The 19,371-nt window shown below is 37.5% G+C and overlaps 2 protein-coding genes across 11 annotated transcripts in view; both read right to left on the minus strand.

The window, feature by feature from the left end:
- The window catches only part of LOC129004656 (KAT8 regulatory NSL complex subunit 3-like), a 47,255-nt gene extending 42,410 nt beyond the window's left edge, over positions 1-4,845 (minus strand). Inside the window, exon 1 of the mRNA XM_054433209.1 lies at positions 4,827-4,845. The gene's annotated coding sequence lies outside the window, so the exon portion shown is untranslated. The remainder of the gene's footprint in view (positions 1-4,826) is intronic.
- A 12,551-nt stretch (positions 4,846-17,396) lies between these two features.
- The window catches only part of LOC129004620 (mitogen-activated protein kinase kinase kinase kinase 5-like), a 71,481-nt gene continuing 69,506 nt past the window's right edge, over positions 17,397-19,371 (minus strand). For all 10 annotated transcript variants that reach the window (XM_054433156.1, XM_054433165.1, XM_054433163.1 and 7 more), the window contains one exon: positions 17,397-18,787. In XM_054433156.1, coding sequence (XP_054289131.1) covers positions 18,682-18,787 — 106 coding nt within the window. In that variant the 3' untranslated portion in view covers positions 17,397-18,681. The remainder of the gene's footprint in view (positions 18,788-19,371) is intronic.

Consider the following 19,371-nt stretch of genomic DNA (forward strand, 5'->3'; position numbering starts at 1 on the left):
TAGAGAAATGTTTTTCTCTATGAAAATCATATCTTAGCCATAAAGAGTAGGAGCACCAAACAAATAAGTTAAACAAACTACCGTACTAAGGGACACATAACTTAATGAGAATACTTAGTGACTTAGTGACAACCTTCGTATCAGGGACCAGCTTCACATACCCTACTGCAGGCTGTCCAAAACACAAAGCTGTTTCCGCATTAGGAGGGCTCTGAAGATGTACAATGATCTCCCCCAAAGATTTAAGACTTGTGAACCGTTCGCTTTTAAAAGAAAAGTCAAAGCCTGGCTAGTTGACCGACCACTGTACTCAGTTGACGAATATTTTGATGTGTTGCACCGAGTATAGGCTCAAGGCCATCTTGCCTTAAGTACCGTAGTAATAATGTACATACCTAATATTTCAGTTTTATCCTTGACACAGTAAGTTATATCCAGAAATTCTGGTAAACGACGTCACAGCAGGTATTAAAGGTAAAGTGTTTAGGATATTGTATCAATCAATCGCTTATAACCATAATTATTATTTTTTAAACTGATATGAGTGCCTAACTGGGGGGATCAAATTGTAGCCTTAATAGATGACTATGTTGACCTCCAAAACTCAATTGATGGCATTGTTAACTGGTGTAAAAATAATGCAATGTCTCTTATTATTTCAAAGTGTCAAGTCATGTCATTTTGTCGTAGGACCACAACCCATGGTTTTGACTACTATATTGAAGACTCAAAACTATCAAGGGTGAATAAGGTAAAGGACCTTGGGATCATCATTACACCAACCTTAAATCCAGTGGAGCATATTTCCAACATTATTAACAGGGCAAATTCATTACTGGGATTTATTCATAGATCAACAAAGGACTTTACCAACCCTCACTCTCTCATTGTCCTTTACAAAACACTGATCAGACCGATACTTGAATATGGCTCAACAATTTGGACACCTTATCAAGTGGGGCATCTGCAAATGCTTACAAAAGTCCAAACACACTTCATCAAGATGTTGGGATTCAAACTTGGTTATCAATACTCCCAAACCCCAGTTTGTGACCTGGAGATACAGTATAACCTTCAAGCTCTTCGCATTAGACAAAGTTTCTGGATCTTCTCTTCTTATACAAAGAAATTAATGGCCTCATGGACTGCCCAGAACTTCTTAGTTGCATCAACTTCACTGCACCAAGAGGAACTAGATCCATATTCAAACGGCAGTTCTTCCCAACATATTTACTTACAACAGTGGGATATCTCGCCTACACCGGCTAGGGAGCGAAGTTGGAGCTGATGTCGACTTTTTTGGCGTTTAAACTCACGTCTTCAGGTCGAAGATCAACCAGCTCCTTATCTAACTATTCTTGTTTTCCATCTAGTCACTAGTTACATAAACTTAAATTTATTTATCTCCCTTTTGTTGCTGTTGTTTTGTATCCCTGTGTCATTAACTGTTTCTTGTTTCTCAATGTAGTCAGGCTTCATACATAATCATGTGCCCTACAATTTATTTATTTCATCTCTTCATTGTTTTGTTTGTCAATATCATCCATGTTTGTAATGTCAAGCACTACACTTACTTGATCTAGTCAAAATTGTTGTTATTATTATTGTTAATATGTACAAATCTCTTTATGCTGTTGTTATTGTTATATTATTTGTTATTTATTGTATATTTATTGTTAGAGTAGTTACTTACTGTTGCTTACTATTTTGTGGACTATTAGACACGACATGTAACAAATTATGTACAGTATTTGTAAAATGGTGTAACCGTTGAGAGGAAATAAATAAATATACCTATAGCCACATTTACACAAGGCAAGTTGGCAGGCAGGTTACTTGAAATACATTAAAGGCAAGGCCTAACCTGCCCCCGTAACCTGCCGCTCTACTGGCCTCGTGTAAATGTGGCTTAAAAGCAGTTACAGCAGGTTAAACTGACGGGACAGATTACATCCCTCTATCTTGGGTGCATTTTAAGCTCAGTTACCTGAGTCAGGTAGGTAGCCTGCCCACCAACTGGCTTTGTTTAACCCTCGGAGCGTCACTTGTCGAAAAATCGACTCACGACACACTTTGTGTAGTGTCACTTGTCGATTTTTCGACACACGAACATCGTTTACGGCGAAGGCTCTATGACTGACTGAATCGGATTGAACTGGATCGAGTTAGATCCAGAGATCCATATCGTTCTTTTTGTTAGATTCAGAGCTTTCTCCGGAGGTCTGTCTCTAAGCGCTATTCATTTTAGTTCCGAAAATATTGTAGCAGACAGCTGACGTGCGTATTTGTAAACAGCTTTGTTAACCTCGGACCGATGACTGATGTGTTTTATTACGTTTATCATTGTTTTAGTGTTAAAAATCAAAAGTAGTGATACGGTATACGTGGTGCATTATAAGAAGATTTAAGTGATTTTGAAGGGCTGGTTGATGATCCTGAAGAAGTAGGTAGTGATATTGATGTAAATTATCAGCCAGATTCCTAGCTATGGTTAGGCTATGTATTCTTAGCTAAACGCTATGTAGGCCTACTGAAATCTGTTTTTTGCCCATAACTTATTTATTTGCAAATCTACTTCCTTATATTATTATATATTTGTAATCCTCATAAAATTTAGAACAAAGTGGCTATTTTCAAATATTTATAGGCCTATAATTTATACAATTTAATTGAGCGCGAACTTATTTTTTTATTTTTGGTAATTATATCGACCTCCGGACCTCACGCGAAATTAAAATTTTTTTTTTCCAAAATGTTCGAAATTTCACGCTGATTTCAAAAATTATTGTCGTTTTTTTCGGAAACGTCCCGTTTTCCCGGAAAATGGGAAAAACGGGAAAAATATTTTTTTGCTCAAAACCCATGTTGTGGGTACTCAAATTGTGCGGAATTTTATCCTGAACAAGAATATGTAAATTTTATTACAATCGGACCACTATTAAGTAAAATATCACCGAAAAACGGGAAAACGGGGAAATTTTTATTTGCTCTAAACGGTTGAGTTTCGTTAGGTTAGGTTAAGTTTGGTTAGGTTAGGTTAGGTTAGGTTAGTTTAGGTTAGGTTAGTTTAGGTTAGGTTAGGTTAAGTTAAGTTAGGTTAGGTTAGGATAGGTTAGTTTAGGTTAGGTTGGTTTAGTTTAGGTTTGGTTGAGTTTCGTTAGGTTAGGTTAGGTTAAGTTTGGTTAGGTTAGGTTGAGTTTCGTTAGGTTAGATTAAGTTTGGTTAGGTTAGGTTAAGTTAGGTTAGGTTAGTTTAGGTTAGGTAAGGTTAGGTTGAGTTTTGTTAACCTTCGAATCTAATCCTGTTTAGATAAGGTTAGGTTAGGTTATGATAGGTTAGTTTAGGTTAGGTTAGGTTAAGTTAGGTTAGGTTAGGCTGGTTTAGGTTAGGTTGAGTTTCGTTAGGTTAGGTTAAGTTTGGTTAGGTTAGGTTAAGTTTGGTTACGTTAGGTTAGTTTAGTGTAACCTAACTTAACCTAACCTAACTTAGGAACTTAGGTTAGGTTAGGTAAGTTTATCAATAACATGAGTATTGTAAGTAAACTAACCTAAACTAACCTAACCTTACCAAACTAACCTAAACTAACCTTACCTAAACTAACCTATCCTAACCTAACCAAACTAACCTAACCAAACTTAACCTTACCTAACCTAACGAAACTCAACCTAACCTTAACCAACCTAACCTAACTCTAACCTAACCTAACCTAACCAAACTTAACCTAACCTAACGAAACTCAACCTAATCTAACCTAACTTCTAACCTAACCTAAACTAACCTATCCTAACCTAACCTAACCTAACTTAATGTAAACCTAAGTTAGGTTATGTTAGGTTGGGTAACCTGTCCGGTGATGTTTACTTAAAAGCGATCGTAATAAAAACTACATATTCTTGTTCAGGATGAAATTCTGCACAATTTGAGTACCTACAACATGGGTTTTGAGCAAAGAAAAATTTCCCCGTTTTCCCGTTTTTCGGTGATATTTTACTTAATAGTCGTCCGATCGTAATGAAATTTACATATTCTTGTTCAGGATGGAATTCCGCACAATTTGAGTACCCACAACATGGGTTTTGAGCAAAAAATATTTTTCCCGTTTTTCCCATTTTCCGGGAAAACGGGACGTTTCCGAAAAAAACGACAATCATTTTTGAAATCAGCGTGAAATTTCGAACATTTTGGAAAAAAAAAATTTTAATTTCGCGTGAGGTCCGGAGGTCGATATAATTACCTTATTTTTTTTTCCAAAATATTTTTTTTTATCTAAAAAAAATTTTTGAAACAAATGTTCCTTATGTTTTATGTATAATATTGAAGCCCATGATTTTCCAAACAAAATGGTATATAGAACAGTAGAATTAACATTGTTTTAAGCTTCTCAGATCCGTTTTAATAAAACCTTGCAAATGCGCCAAAAATAGGCTGACATTAAGGCCTAAACTATGGACACTCGGAGGGTAAAACACGGCTATAAGGATGCATGTGATGCAACGCTTTATTGGACTGGCTGATTAACCTAACCTTTTTTCTCAAAGAAAACTGTTTAAGCCTAGGCCTAGGTTACTTAAACTTAGGCTAGGCCTATTTTGACTTTTAACTTACTGTAAGAGAGATTGTATAAAAAGACAATCTTTTATCAATTGACTAATTTGCAATTTGCATCGACTAAGTAGACTATTGAGCTAAATTTTCAACATAGGCCTATGTTTGACTTGCCTAAATTATGCAATCAATAGTACCTAGTGAACCTAAAATTTAGTTTGACAATGATGGTTGACCAAGTTCTGTAAAACCTGTTAGCTAATCATAATAATAGGATTCACCTGTTAATAATATATGCCAAATGAAAACAATATAGACATACACAATATAGAAAGTATAAACACTTGAAAGCTAAGTTATGAATGTCTAAAATTTGAGTGCTTGAGTGAAATTTCGAAATATTAATTTTACTAACCTCAATTTCAATCAACTTGAACTTAACTACAAAGTACTAACAATAACAAAACAAACTGAACTGACCAGACTCGGCCAAGGCCCCACTAGAACAGGCAGTGCTTAGGTTTTATAATATTTTCACTTATATTATAATCATAGATAAAACATAAGTTTAGTCCCTTAGCTAGCCTATTAATGTAAGACAAGGTAGACAGACGAACAACTGAAACGAAACTAAACTTATTACAACAACCAACAGGCAACAACAACCTAACAATAACAACGACGAGACATTGACAATATGACAATCCGATTCCAGAAAAAGTCCAAACTAAATCAATATCAATGGAGCATGCAGGCAAAGAGCAGAAATAAATAAAAGATGCAATGAGTAGGTGCGTTGATTATAAAACAGATTACTATGGTTTGCTGAAACCAAACGCGTCTTGAAGTTTGCGTACCAGACCAAAACGAAAACGATTGGACTATGGTGAAAAAGTTTTAAGGGGGGTTTTAAAAATTGAATTTTCACATTTTCGACCCTCTAAATAGGCTATAAAATTTCTGAATTCCTGACAAAATATTAAACACGGCAAACCTGCAGCCCTAAGTGAATTTCCATTTGTCATAATTGATTTTAAATGAAATCTATTTAAATAACATTTAATTTAAATTCTAAAGCGGCCCTACTCAGGGGCGCTTGTGCGCGCACAAGGTGACAAGCTAACAGCTCGACGCGCATGCGCCCTCAATGTGTGCCATTTTATTTTGCCCTCAATATGTGGGTGATTGTGCCCATGCTCACGATGCAGAAGGTTATCGAGAGTTGTGTCATAGACTAACCAACACAAGTAGACTTCTCATCCCATTGTAAATTTTGAAGCACGTTTTTCGTGTCTAGTTCATGTACGTTACACAAAGGCGCTAGTGTCGATGAAACTTCGTTTCAATTATTTTAGGGTTATTTTCTTGATTTCTGCTTTACTGTTTGGTTGTATAACTAGGGGAAAAGTTATTGTTTATGATTAGATCGTATTATTTGGTTAAACGAGGTTTTAAATGGCTGTAATAACGGGAAACAAATTGTAAACAAAACACGACCTCTACATAAACCGTACATGAACTAACAATAAAATTGTCTTCAGATGTTCCATAAGGATGAGAAATCTACTAAGGGAGTATGTTTTATCTATGGTTGTGTGTCTGCTAAGAAAGTTGTCTAAGCTGGTAACACCACAATACCTATTGGTCGTCTATCACGCTCTCTTCCATAGCGTGCTAAGCTACGGCCTGCTGCTTTGGGGGCATGCGCCTAACTGCCATGAAGTTCTTCTAGAGCAAAAGAAGGCTATCAGGATAATAACCTTTAGAAAACGATTGGACCACTGCAAGCCTCTTTTTATAGAAACCAAAATTTTAACAGTTTACAGCCACTTTGTTCTCCTATGTGCATCATATGTAAAAAACATCATTCAAAATTTTCCGACCAGAAATACATTCCATACGTACAGAACAAGACATAATCAGGAAATAGACCTTCATCCTTTTTGCAGGCTCTCTAAAACTAAAAAAAATGCTTTCCCGACCATAGCGCTCAAGATTTACAACAATTTGCCCCAAGAAATTAAGAACCTTGAAACGATGTTTGATAAAGTGTTGAAGGCATGGCTAGTAGCATAGATAAAACAAAACATACTCACTTAGTAGATTTCTCATCCTAATGGAACAGCTGAAGACAATTTTATTGTTAGTTCTGTACGGTTTATGTAGAGGTCGTGTTTTGTTTACAATTTGTTTCCCGTTAATACAGACATTTAAAACCTCGTTCAACCAAATAATACGATCTAATCATAAACAATAAATTGTCCCCTAGTTATTATCGGCAAAAGAGCACTTTAAACAGCTAAACATACTAACTGTTTATGGGCAGTATATTTATGATTCAATTTTAATTTTTAAAAATAAAACCTCATCCGATGTATCCAATCTACCGGTTCACCGATATGAAACGAGAAAAAAAAATCAGATTTTGCAAAATAGGCACAGATTAAAGTTTTATGAAAAAAAACCATCATTTGCTGGTAAAAGTTTTTTTAAACATATCCCCGGAGGAATTAGAAATGAAAAAGATCCAAAAAAGTTTAAAACAAAACTAAAAAAATTCAAACATGGCAATTTATTCTCAAGAAGAATTTTTCCACCTCCCTCAAGAATACTAGAAGAAGGCATCTGTATGGGGAGATGTATTTTTTAATTTAAGATTTATTTTTAATTTGTATTTTATATTTTAATAATTGTAATCTTTGACACTATTCAAATGCTGTATTATGTATACTTCTCAATGAATAAAGCAATTGAAAATTGAAATTGAAAATATTTAACCATACAGTAAAGCACAAATCAAGAAATTAACCCTAAAATAGTAGAAACAAAATTTCGTCGACACTAACGCCTAGTGTGGCGTACATGAACTAGACATGAAAAACGAGCTTCAAAATTTACAATGGGATGAGAAGTCTATAGGAAGGCCACTCTATAGCCTGAATGAGTTTTTTTTAAACATATTTACATATTGCTATACATATTACTATTTAACACATATTCAGTGATTCAATAACTCTTCAGGGGGACGTCCCACAAGGAGTCAGAAGAAAATCTCTAAAGGAAGCATAGGTCAATATAGGGGGTTATAGGGGGTTAAGGTTATATAGGGGGTTAAGGGGGTGCGGTAGTTCCTCGGACAGCTAAAGCTGCAATGATATCTGAAACCGAGGACTATTTCTCCCCCAGGGGCATCTATGGTGCTCAAGACCGTCCGAGAAGGCCAGTACAAAAATGAAGTACAGGCCTGTGTAGTCCAATGACTGCACCGTTCACGTCGTGGCCCCTGTCACGCTGATCTCGGCGGATCTAGGCTAGAGTCCTGAATGACTCTCTGGTGGGGGGCAGCAGCACCATCAGAACTGGGTGTTTCGTGCTGGTCTAAGAGAGGCTTGCCTCTCTTAGAGCAGGGCGCCCACCTAGACGTTCAGTCATAGCAATAGCTATGTCTGAGCACTGCGGGCCCTGGGCTAAGGTGTAATGCGACCCGTGCTGAGAGCCTTGCGGCACTGGGGGCCTAATACTCAGTGTCAGAAACGGAGCCTTCTGGGAACCAGGGGGAACCCAGTCGTATGAACCCCTTACCTCTCTAATCGGGTCACTGGGGAGGGGGACCTTATATACCCGGTACTCGTGGGAACAAAATGGATGTCCAAACAAAAGTTAGTAAGCAAACTGACAAAAACATAACTGATGAGCAAGAAAAGTGTGACCAACAGGTCGAAAGCACTTCTATTGCTAGTGTAAATGTAGAAGATCCGACCCTAATGGAGGAGGAAGGCCTACTAAAATCTGATGAAGATGACAAGCTCCCGGAAACTGGAAAGGAACGAAAAAACAAACGACTTTCCAGGGGAGAGTTACGAAGACAAAGGATAGCGGAAGCTCTAGCCAAAGGCGAGAAGGTGCTATCTAGAAGTGAGAGAAGGCTGGCGTGGGCTGCCAAGCACCCGAACTCTGCTCCCGGCGAAGCCGGTTCCTCTGGGAACCAGGATGCTGGGAAAAAGCAGGGTGAGGGCGGCACTCCCAAAGCCGACTCTGTTGAAGCCTCTAGAAGGACGGGTGGAAAGAGGGGGCGAGAGCACCTGACACCTGAGGATGCTGGGGGTGATAAAAAGAAGTCAAGGAGGAAGGAAGGAGAGGGGTCCGGTGTTTCAAAGAGGACATCGGCACCCACATATTCAGAGACATTGTCCGTAGAGAAGATGGCAATCGCCAGAACTGAACACCCGGACAGGAAATTGACAGAGGTTGAAGCCAACAAAATCAAGGGGGAGCTGTCCAGACGGGCCATTCGTGGCAAAGACGTCAGGATAAGCAGCTGCCATCTTGAAGGTGGATGCCTAGTAGTCGGCTGTACTAACACAACCACAAAGGAATGGCTGGTCAAACAGGTTCAGGAGCTGAGCCCCTTTGAGGGCAGCTCGCTAAAGCTTGCCCCAGCCAAAGAACTTGTAAAGGCTGTGAAAGTATCAGTGTTTGTTCCCACCACAACGGGGGCAACAACCAAGAAGGACGTGATGCAGGGCATAAAGCTGCAGAATGACCTTGACACAGACCACTGGGCGGTCGTTGGGGGGAACTCAAACCCTAGCGGACAATTCCTGGTCATAATAATTGACGAAAACTCCCTGCTGAAGCTGAAGTCTCTTGCGATGCGCCCATTCTTGGGCTGCGAGAGGGTAACCTTCAGGTTGCATGGGAGCAAGGATCCCCACAAGTAGAGGATGGTTGCGGTGCTCCAGATAAATCTCCAGCACAGCAAGGCGGCTACGGCTACGCTTTGCCAGAAAATTCTTGCCGGCCGCATAGGCGTGGCTCTGATCCAGGAGCCATGGACCGCAGGAGGCAGAATCATGGGGATGAGCACCGCAAAAGGTGAGTTGATATATGATACTGACAGTGACAAACCTAGAGCTTGCATTTTTGTCAGTAGAAATATTAAGACACTGAAAGTCACTAATCTCTGTTCTAGGGATTGTGCCGTGACCGAGGTATACGGGCAGATGGGTGACGGTAACGTCAAAATCCTGCTTGCCTCAGTATACCTGCCATATGACTCCCAGGAACCACCACCGACCAGAGAAATGAGGATGGTTGTCGAATATGGAGCCAGGGAAAGAAAACACCTGCTGTTGGGCTGCGACGCCAATGCCCATCATGTGGCCTGGGGCAGCAGCAATATCAATGAGAGAGGTGAGAGCTTGTTAAGTTTTGTAGCTGAATCTAATTTAGTTATACTTAATAAGGGATCCAAACCAACCTTTAGACAGAGGAGAGGGGTGGTACTAAGGGAAGAGGTTTTGGACATAACCTTGGCTAGTAATTATGCGGCGACAAAGGTTGTAAAATGGGGGGTATCTGATGATCACTCAGCGTCAGATCACAGCTACATTGAATTCACTATAGGTTCGATCTGTGTAAAAGAGACCTATAGGAACGTTAGAAGGACAGACTGGAACCAGTATCGAGAGGTGCTAGGGGACAGACTAAGACAATTAAAAGACACAGAAGGGCATGGGGTGGAGAGTATGGCGAATTCTCTAAATGCGGCCATACTAAGCTCATACCAAGAAGCGTGCCCAGAGACTGTAAAGAACATGTCTAGGCAAGCCTGCTGGTGGAATAGGGGGCTAGAAGCTCTGAGGAGGAAGGTTCGCAGACTGTATAATGTGGCAAAACGTACAGGAAATTGGAACAACTACTCAGAGATGCTCACTGTTTACAATAGGACAATCAGAAGAGCTAAGAAAGAGTCATGGAGAGAATTCTGTCAGAACATGGAGAGTGTTTCTGAATGTGCAAAGCTTCATAGGGTACTAGCTCGAGGTCAAGCTAATCCTTTAGGAACAATGCTTAAGGAGGATGGTACATATACAGACGGCCCAGAAGAAGTGCTGGAGAGCCTTTTGAGCGCTCACTTCCCAGGATCCTTACAACCGCAGAGCACAGTCCAGGTGGAGATAGAAAGAGAGACTAGGGTGCGGACGGTAAGAGAAGATTGGGCCTGCGCTAGGGCTGTGATTACCTATAACGGTATCAAATGGGCGCTTAGGGCATTTCAACCATTTAAAGCTCCTGGTACCGATGGCATCTATCCTGGGTTTTTGCAGGAAGGTGGGGACCAGTTGATACTCCCCTTGGTGCGTCTTTTCAGGACCAGCTTAGCCAGTGGAGTTATACCAACAGCATGGAGGACCTCAAGGGTGGTATTCATACCGAAGCCCGGAAGGGATACATATGCTGTGCCCAAGGCTTTCAGACCAATCAGCCTTACATCATTTCTCCTGAAGACCATGGAGAAATTAGTGGATAGACGAATAAAGGATAGGGTCTTGGTAAGCCATCCTTTGCATCCGAACCAACATGCCTACCAGAAGGGAAAGTCATGCGAAACAGCCCTGCATGCGCTGCTTAGTAAGATTGAAAGTGCTATCTCGAACAAGGAAATAGCGGTGGCTGCATTTCTTGATATAGAAGGAGCTTTCGACAACACCAGTACTCGCTCTATTGTATCAAAGCTGGTGTCAAGAAATGTGGAAAGCACTGTAGTGAGGTGGATAGGCAACATGCTCGAAAGTAGGAGAGCGCAAGCTTCTCTGTGTGGGACGGTGAGAGAGGTCAAGGCCCAAAGAGGGTGTCCACAGGGTGGCGTCTTGTCACCAAATCTGTGGAATCTGGTGGTTGACGATCTCCTGTCTGAGCTCAATGCACAGGGCATGTACGCTCAAGGATATGCTGACGATATTGTTGTACTAATAAGAGGAAAATTTATGAACACTTGCCTGGAACTCATGCAGAGGGAATTGTCCATAGTGGAGAGGTGGTGTAACCAGGAAGGTCTGAGGGTCAATCCAATGAAGACTGTAATGGTACCATTTACAAGGAAGAGAAATGTTGATATCGCTAGAGTACCAACTCTCTTCGGTAATCAGATCCAGGTTAAGAGGGAGTTCAAGTACCTAGGAATAAGGCTGGACGACAAGCTCACCTGGAACAGCCATTTGGCACATATAACGCAACGTTCTCAGACCACACTTATGATGATGAGGCGGGCTGTTGGGAAGACCTGGGGTCTAAGTCCACAAATGACTAACTGGCTATACACTAGGGTCGCAAGACCGATGATGGTGTATGGCTCGGTGGTCTGGTGGACCAAGGTAATGCAAACTACCGCTGTAAAGAGACTACAAAAGATCCAGCGAGTAGCATGCCTTAGCATCACAGGAGCCATGAGAGGCACTCCAACTGCAGCCCTGGAAGTAGTGCTAAACCTGCCACCTCTCGACATCATTGTGAAAGGAGAGGCAAGGATGGCAGCCTACAGAATGGCTTGTAGTGGCAACTGGAAGTATAATGCCTCCAGTGAGCACACAAGAATTGTAGACAAGGTGCAAAAGAACTCCTTGGAAATGCTACCAGACAGGATGGTGAAGATCACAGATCTAGAAAAACCACACAATGTCAACATTGTTGACAGGGATGCCTGGGATAAGGGTGAACCTGAATTCATGAAAAGGGGGATCACCTGGTATACGGATGGCTCAAAAAAGCCAATGGGCACGGGGGCTGGAATATATGGAGTCAGACCCAAGGTGCAGTTATGCGTAAGTTTGGGAAAAATGGCCACTGTATTCCAGGCAGAAGTGGTGGCCCTGTCTGAGTGTGCGAGAGTGTGTTTGAAGCGCGGTCTTATAGGCCACACTATATACATGAACTCAGACAGCAAAGCAGCACTAATGGCACTTGACAGTTTCGACTTTACCTCCAAGGCTGTATGGGACTGTCATCAAGCCATGAAAGCCCTGGGAAAGACCAACAGGATCATCCTTAGTTGGGTTCCAGGGCACAAAGGTATTGCTGGCAATGAGGGAGCTGACAAGTGGGCAAACAAAGGAGCTGAAAGCCCGCTCATGGGTCCAGAGCCGACGTGTGGTATTGCTTACAACACAGCACGGAGAGCTGTTCGCCAGTGGATGGGCATAGAACATCAAAGGAACTGGGAAAGAACAGAAGGAAATGTACAGTCAAAGAGAATGCTGAAGGCACCTACAGGTGCGATAGCGGCAGAAGCCCTTGGGCTGAGTAGGAAGACCCTGCGGAAGGTGGTTGGCTTTATTAGCGGCCATTGGGTATTCCGTGGACATTTACACAAGATGGGAATTCAAGTTGAAAGCCTCTTATGTAGGAAATGTGGAGAGGAGGAGGAGACAGCATTCCACGTGATATTTATGTGGCCAGCCCTACAAGGTCTGCGCATGAGATCCCTTGGCCTATCGACTGGAGATCAAAGGGAAGAACGGGTCACCATTGTCAAAAGGATCTCACGGTTCACAAAGGACCTGGGATTTGACAAAGAATGAGGACCTGTGAATGAGGGTGCACAATAAGCTGTTCTAGCTGCGTTGCAATCCCATGGTTACTTGAAGCCTGGCCCTCTATTAAAAAAAAAAAAAAAAAAAAAAAAAAAAAAATTGGTCAATATGCACATCAAATTAAAGGTCTTTTTTAGTAGAATACAATGCCGCAAACCGCACTTCAAAAGGTTGATCCTGCGCAAAATGACAGTTGTTCAAAGATTCATTTAATTTACATTGCTATTATTCGCTTTCTCCTCAGGGGCACAGCCCTAGGAATCGGAAGAAAATTGTTATCGTAAGAGTAGGTCGATATGCATGCACATCAAATTAAAGGTCTTCACTTTTAGATTACGATGCCGTAAATTCAAGCTCAAAAGAATGCCTGAGTAAAAAATGGCAGTCGTTCAAAGATTCAAAATGGCGGATTCAAGAAATCTTTGAACATCTGCCATTTTGCGCAGGATCAACCTTTTGAAGTGCAGTTTGCGGCATTGTATTCTACTAAAAAAGACCTTTAATTTGATGTGCATATTGACCTATGCTTCCATTTAAGATTTTCTTCCGACTCCTTGTGGGCCGTCCCCCTGAAGAATTATTGGATCACTGAATATGTGTTAAAATAGAGTTTTATGCCCTGTAACTTTGTACCAAGTATTTGAGATCTATCTGCATTATTTTTTTAAAATATTTAACCGTTCCGGGACTTTTCTACCACACTGTATTATCGGCTTGGTTCTTAACCGATTGAAAATATATTTATGTTAATTTATTCATTTATTATTTTAGTAGGCTTATATCGTGTTAATTTTTTGGTAATAGTAGAATTTTAAGTGGGAGGTAACTGGTAAATTTCTCTGAATAATTTTTTTTCTAAAGCATTTTACGCATATAAATGAATTTTTAGAAGAAAATTAACACGATAGTCATAAATTTGAATCTCAGGATTCAACCTGGATTAAGGACTTTTTTATTCCTATTTATTTATTTAATTTTATATTTTTCATTCCTTAGGATTAAGGATTTTTTTTCTGGGTTGGAACCTTCTTCATATGAAAATGTTTTTTAAAGTCAACTGAGTAATTTGTGAGGACTTCAACGTCTGCAAGCGCTTCTCGTGGTGCTGTTTAATGGCACAACATAGCTGCTGAAGCCCGAGCATATATTTCCGCAAATAAGCATTCTAAAATAAGCAATTTGGCAGTTCTGCTCGTTTTCATTGAAATATCAACGCAACGGTAAACATTGTAAACTTCATCATGCCTCCATGGAGACCAATTAATATTTTACTTTTGAAAACCTCACCTCAAAACTTTGGACATCCAAGGGGCGTAGCCCGAGAGGCACTCAGGGAAGTGAATAGGCCTATGACATTCCTAGAAATGTGGAGCATCTTTGTGCTTAAGTTTGGCTCTATAGGTTTAGTATTTTAGTCGTGGGCAGCCGCACAGACAGACACCACCTAAATTTTATAATAGTAGTAGATGATGGATAGATTATTCTTTCTTATTTGAACGATACCTGGTATATCAAAGAAAATTTAGGACAAGTACGGAATAAAACAGATGTCTTGTAATAAATATCACATTTTATTTTACATATTTAGATACATGTTTAGATTTAAAAATCACAAACATGAATGAGATAAAATAACTGTGTATTCACAACTTATTCATAAAATAGAATATACAAGTTAGATTATTGAGTCAACAATACAACATACAAACTGCAACGTAATGACAAAGTATTAAAAGTAAAATTATTTACAAATTTAAATACCTTTTGAGCGGAAGCATATCAGTTGACCAGCATTATTCTCAATGGTTTTTGTTTTAAAACAAACTTTGTTAGCCTATTTCTAAATGTAAAAAAGATAAATGAAGAATAAATAGTCCATAAACAGTACACTAAATATTATTAAAGTTAGAAGCAGTTCAAACAAACAAAATTTTAAAGGGTCCTTGAGATCCCTTTGTTTGTAGATAATGGACCTATTAGTTCTTGTTCCGACTTGTTATCAGTTTTTCTATCAGTTTTTCCTCATATCGGGCTGACTTGTTATATCAACATAGCAGAATTAAATGAAACAAAAAGGGGATAACCACTCCAATTTGTAGTACAAAAAAAATAAATTTGTATACACTCTTTCTGTTGTGCCAAAAGATCTTTCTGGCTGGCATTGGTTAAACAATCCAATTTCAATAACACATTTTATCCACACTGGATTAAGATAATTGCAGCAAAACTTATTTCCCACATAATTTAAAATAACAATATTATTCCTTCTTTTAATAATAAGTGTAACATTGTGGACTCACCATGTATTGCATGCTAACAATTTGTTCAGCAAAATTAATTGAACTATAATAAGAATTGTGATTTAAAAAATGAGTAGCCAATATACAAATTAATTTGAAATAATTATTTATAACTTTATGAATTGATAAGATACATTTACTAAAGCATTTTTAAACCTTAGGCCTATATTTAAAATTGATTTTTTTTTAGTCTTAAAAACACTAACATAAAGCAATGGAATGACGAGTTTGTTAAACAAATTGTATTATTCCGACCAAATTACAAAAACGATTACAAAAATATAAAAATATTAATAAAATGAAACATAATATATCTTTGTAGTCACTATACAGGTGTGCTTTCACCACAACAATATTATATTTGAAAGAATTATTTATGGATTTGATAAAGGAAAATTATTTGACTAATATCCACGACTATTTTGAAGGGATATGAAGTTAAAACTTGACTATAAAAAATCAATCTGTTAAACTAAATAATTTGTTGAAAATGTTTTAAATTAAACATGCTTTTAATATCTTCTTAGTCTATATCAGATTCATATTAAAACTTGCTTGTGCACATTGCTAATAAGAATACTGAAAAATGGTGTGATAAATTAAATATTCATCCCTAACTGAACTAATTTTAAACCGTTATCAACTGATGTGTGAAAAACCACTAATCTCAAAAATAAAAATGGCAAAATAGTTAAGAAAAGAAATATTTAAATTAAATAGAACATTTGCAAAAACTCAGAGGATTGCAGGCTCGGTTTGCATTGTGTTTTAATTTTCAAAGAGATTTGCAGATTAAAAAATGTAAGCCTTGCAAGAAAAATATGAAACAAATTTAGTGACTGGCATTTACATAGTTTTAAACTTAAATTATGTGTAGTGAAAAGGAATATCTTATTTTTGTACACGGGGATATTGAATAAAAAATTAAATTATTTGGGAAAACATCAGATTTTGGATAAAAGCTCACTTTACGGACCTCCCTCTTCATATTAAAAATTAAAATATCCTTGTATTTGTTGGATAAGTTTATATGTGTTATATGATAGAGTAACACAGTTTATACTTTCTCCCCCTATACACAGTATATGGAGAAAGTATTCTTTTCGTCAAAATTATTTAGTCAAAAATTGGTTTGCTAAGTGATGTATGTGTGTGTATGGATGTGTACAGAGCTACAGACCACACCTGTAGTCTGATTTTTAAGAAATTTTGTATTTAACCTTAGTATCTACAGGCGTTTTTTTAATTTTTTCAAAATTTTGATGTTTAATAGTAATTTCCTCATAAAACCCATAAAATAACAGAAAAGTCTGATATTCTCGCAAACAGCCTTTGATAAATTTTTGTATGTTATAGTCCTTTAAATTCTGAACAAAATTGTATAAATCCCATTCCCGTGAAAATTACAATTTCAAAGTTATTGTAACTTATGTTATTTTCCCATAAAAACACCATAAAATAAAAAATCTGATTTTAGACAAAATCCGGCTTTGATTTAAATTAGTATGTTATGGTACTTTAAATTGTGAACAAAATAGTACAAATCCCATTTAAAAAAAAATGTTAAAAGTTATTGCAACATATTGTTATTTTCCCATAAAACCCCCTATAAAATAACAAAAAATAGGATTTTAGAAAAAAAGCCGGTTTTGGTTATAATTTGTGTGTTATAGTCCTAATTATTTTATTCTAAACAAAATAATACGACCCCCCCATAACAATTAAAATTACGGTTTAAAAGTTATTGCAGCTTTTGTGATTTTCCCTATAAAATATCATAGTTACTCCCACCGCTTACGCTTACCCATGATAAAGGTTGTTGACAAGCTTATGGGAGAAAGTATGTGTGAGATTGCTGATACCGTTTATTTATAGATTTGTCATCCATACAGGTCAGCTGAGGAGAATTTCAAGTCATTTTTCTGTTTTGTTAAGACTGCCTTTTTACTTTTTGTAATACACCAACTTTCAAATTATTTTACCCAAAAACACATTATACTTATGTCCTTGGCGCACATCAGTGTGTAGGTTAAATAAATTTACTTTTGATATTTTCAACAGTTTTTTTTTTATCAGATTCCCACCAATCTCTACCGTTGGAAGTATGTGTTTTAACCACAGATGAATATAGCACTGATTTAATGATTTTTTAAAGTGGGAATGGTATAAAGTAAAAAAGTAAATAATTATTTGATTTATTTAACACACATTTTAAACTATCAATGCAAACCAGCCTTAAGTTCTTATTCACGACTTTGACAAGTAATATTCTAACCTAGCAAAGTCAAGTTTGGCATGCAACCTTACCAGAGGTGATAAAGATTTGATAATTAGACACATATGTTAAAAATACTTTCATATTTTACTCTTTGGATTATATCTTAAACTATTTAAAACTTCTCCGCTAAATGCCTATTCTTGATCGAAACAACTGAATTTATAAAGGCACACAACATTTATTCCTTTGCCATTTAAAAATCCAATGATTGAAAATAGCCACATTTGAGCTGAATTATGAGCAGATATGTCTAATATTATTCTATTCACAAAGCTCAATCTAAACACAGCTATCTCATAGATACACTTGTACTATGTAAGGAAAACTAATTAATTCATTATTTATCCATTAAATATTTATCTAATACCGAAATCTATATTATTCAATATAGCTGGTGTTTTTTAATGTTAAAGGAATGGTGTATATTTACAAAAATAGGCTAATATATTACAACTGACTATACAGAAAAATACATCTATGTGGTTTGATAATTTACAGGAAAGGGTTTTTATAATAGTAATATTTTTGTGAGTGATTACAATCTTTGGTAACGAATGTGAGATTTTATAATGGAAACAGCAATAATGATAGTAAGAAAAAATGTTGATCTATTTACAAAACACACAACAACTGTTCCCAATATAAATTTGAAAGTGTTAGATTTATAGTTGAAAGTTTTATTACATAGATTTTTCACAGACTGAGTTTTTAATGTCAAGATAGTTTTGAGTTAGTTGTTGTAAAAGGGGAGACACACCAAGGAGATAAAATAGGTATTACTTTTAAGATTTACAAAACGCCTATGTTATAAATAAACCTTTTTACAACTTATTGCGTTTAATACACACTTCTTTTGCATGAGTGCAGCAAGAGCTTAAAACTTTATAACCCCTTTGACAGTTAAAGACTAAAAAACTGAAAGACATCTTTTAGTTTTTGGACGATCTGTAGTCACAAAAAGAGGAAAAAACACTCAGTTTACATTTCGTACGGAACCGATACATTGAAAATACTGTACATCCGCATTGGAAAATAGTTAAAATAATACATCGCAAATCATAGTACAAAAATATGTAACACAGATTGTTAAGGCCTGAATTCAACAATACTTAGAATATTTATATATTTTACAGTAAAATAAATTAAAGGAACAAATAATGTAAAATAAATTTGTGGAGTTGGACTATTAATAGCTGGCTTCATGGCCGGCTAAAATGTAAAGATCTGCGCCTTCTTCATTTGTGAGCGTTCCTCCTAGTTTTATAAGAGGATGTGACTCCAACATAACAACTCTGAAACATCAATTAACTGAGTTAGCCTTACGTACAAGTACTGTCCGCGAGCCAGGGCCAATGCAGCAGTGTTTGGAGGTTATTGCATGCTATTTGCAGGCGCTGATCATGAGGGCGCCTCGCCTCGGCATATTTACTGTATGTATCTGTAGACATCTGCTGTAAACATAATTACTCATATTATCTTTGTTATGGTGAGAGAGAGGTCACATCATTTGCTTCAGTGCAGTCTCCAGTCTCCTGTCTTCTCGCAGTGATATCTGTTTTTATTTGTACTTTGCTTGCCGCTACTGAAAAACTAAAGCTCGACCATACATAGTGGAGAGAGGTATTTAATTAGACGGGTCATTGAGTTCTGTGACAATGAGACACTGTAAAGACAAAAAGTCATTAGGGCCGATAGAAAAAGAAACAAAAAATTAAACCATTACAATGTTTTAGGAAAAACTAATAAAAATAAAACTATTACGGGCCAAGCCTCGTGATTGTCGTAAACGGGTCTAAAGAAGAGTTTTTACAAGGCTTATTTATAAAGCAAACAGTGTCAAAGGAGACTATCATGGCCGATTGACATATTTCACTTT

The sequence above is a fragment of the Macrosteles quadrilineatus genome, unplaced genomic scaffold (genome assembly GCF_028750875.1).
Source record: "Macrosteles quadrilineatus isolate MER2022 unplaced genomic scaffold, UCM_ALF_1.0 Scaffold_10__1_contigs__length_6754688, whole genome shotgun sequence".
NCBI classification, from domain to species: domain Eukaryota; kingdom Metazoa; phylum Arthropoda; class Insecta; order Hemiptera; family Cicadellidae; genus Macrosteles; species Macrosteles quadrilineatus.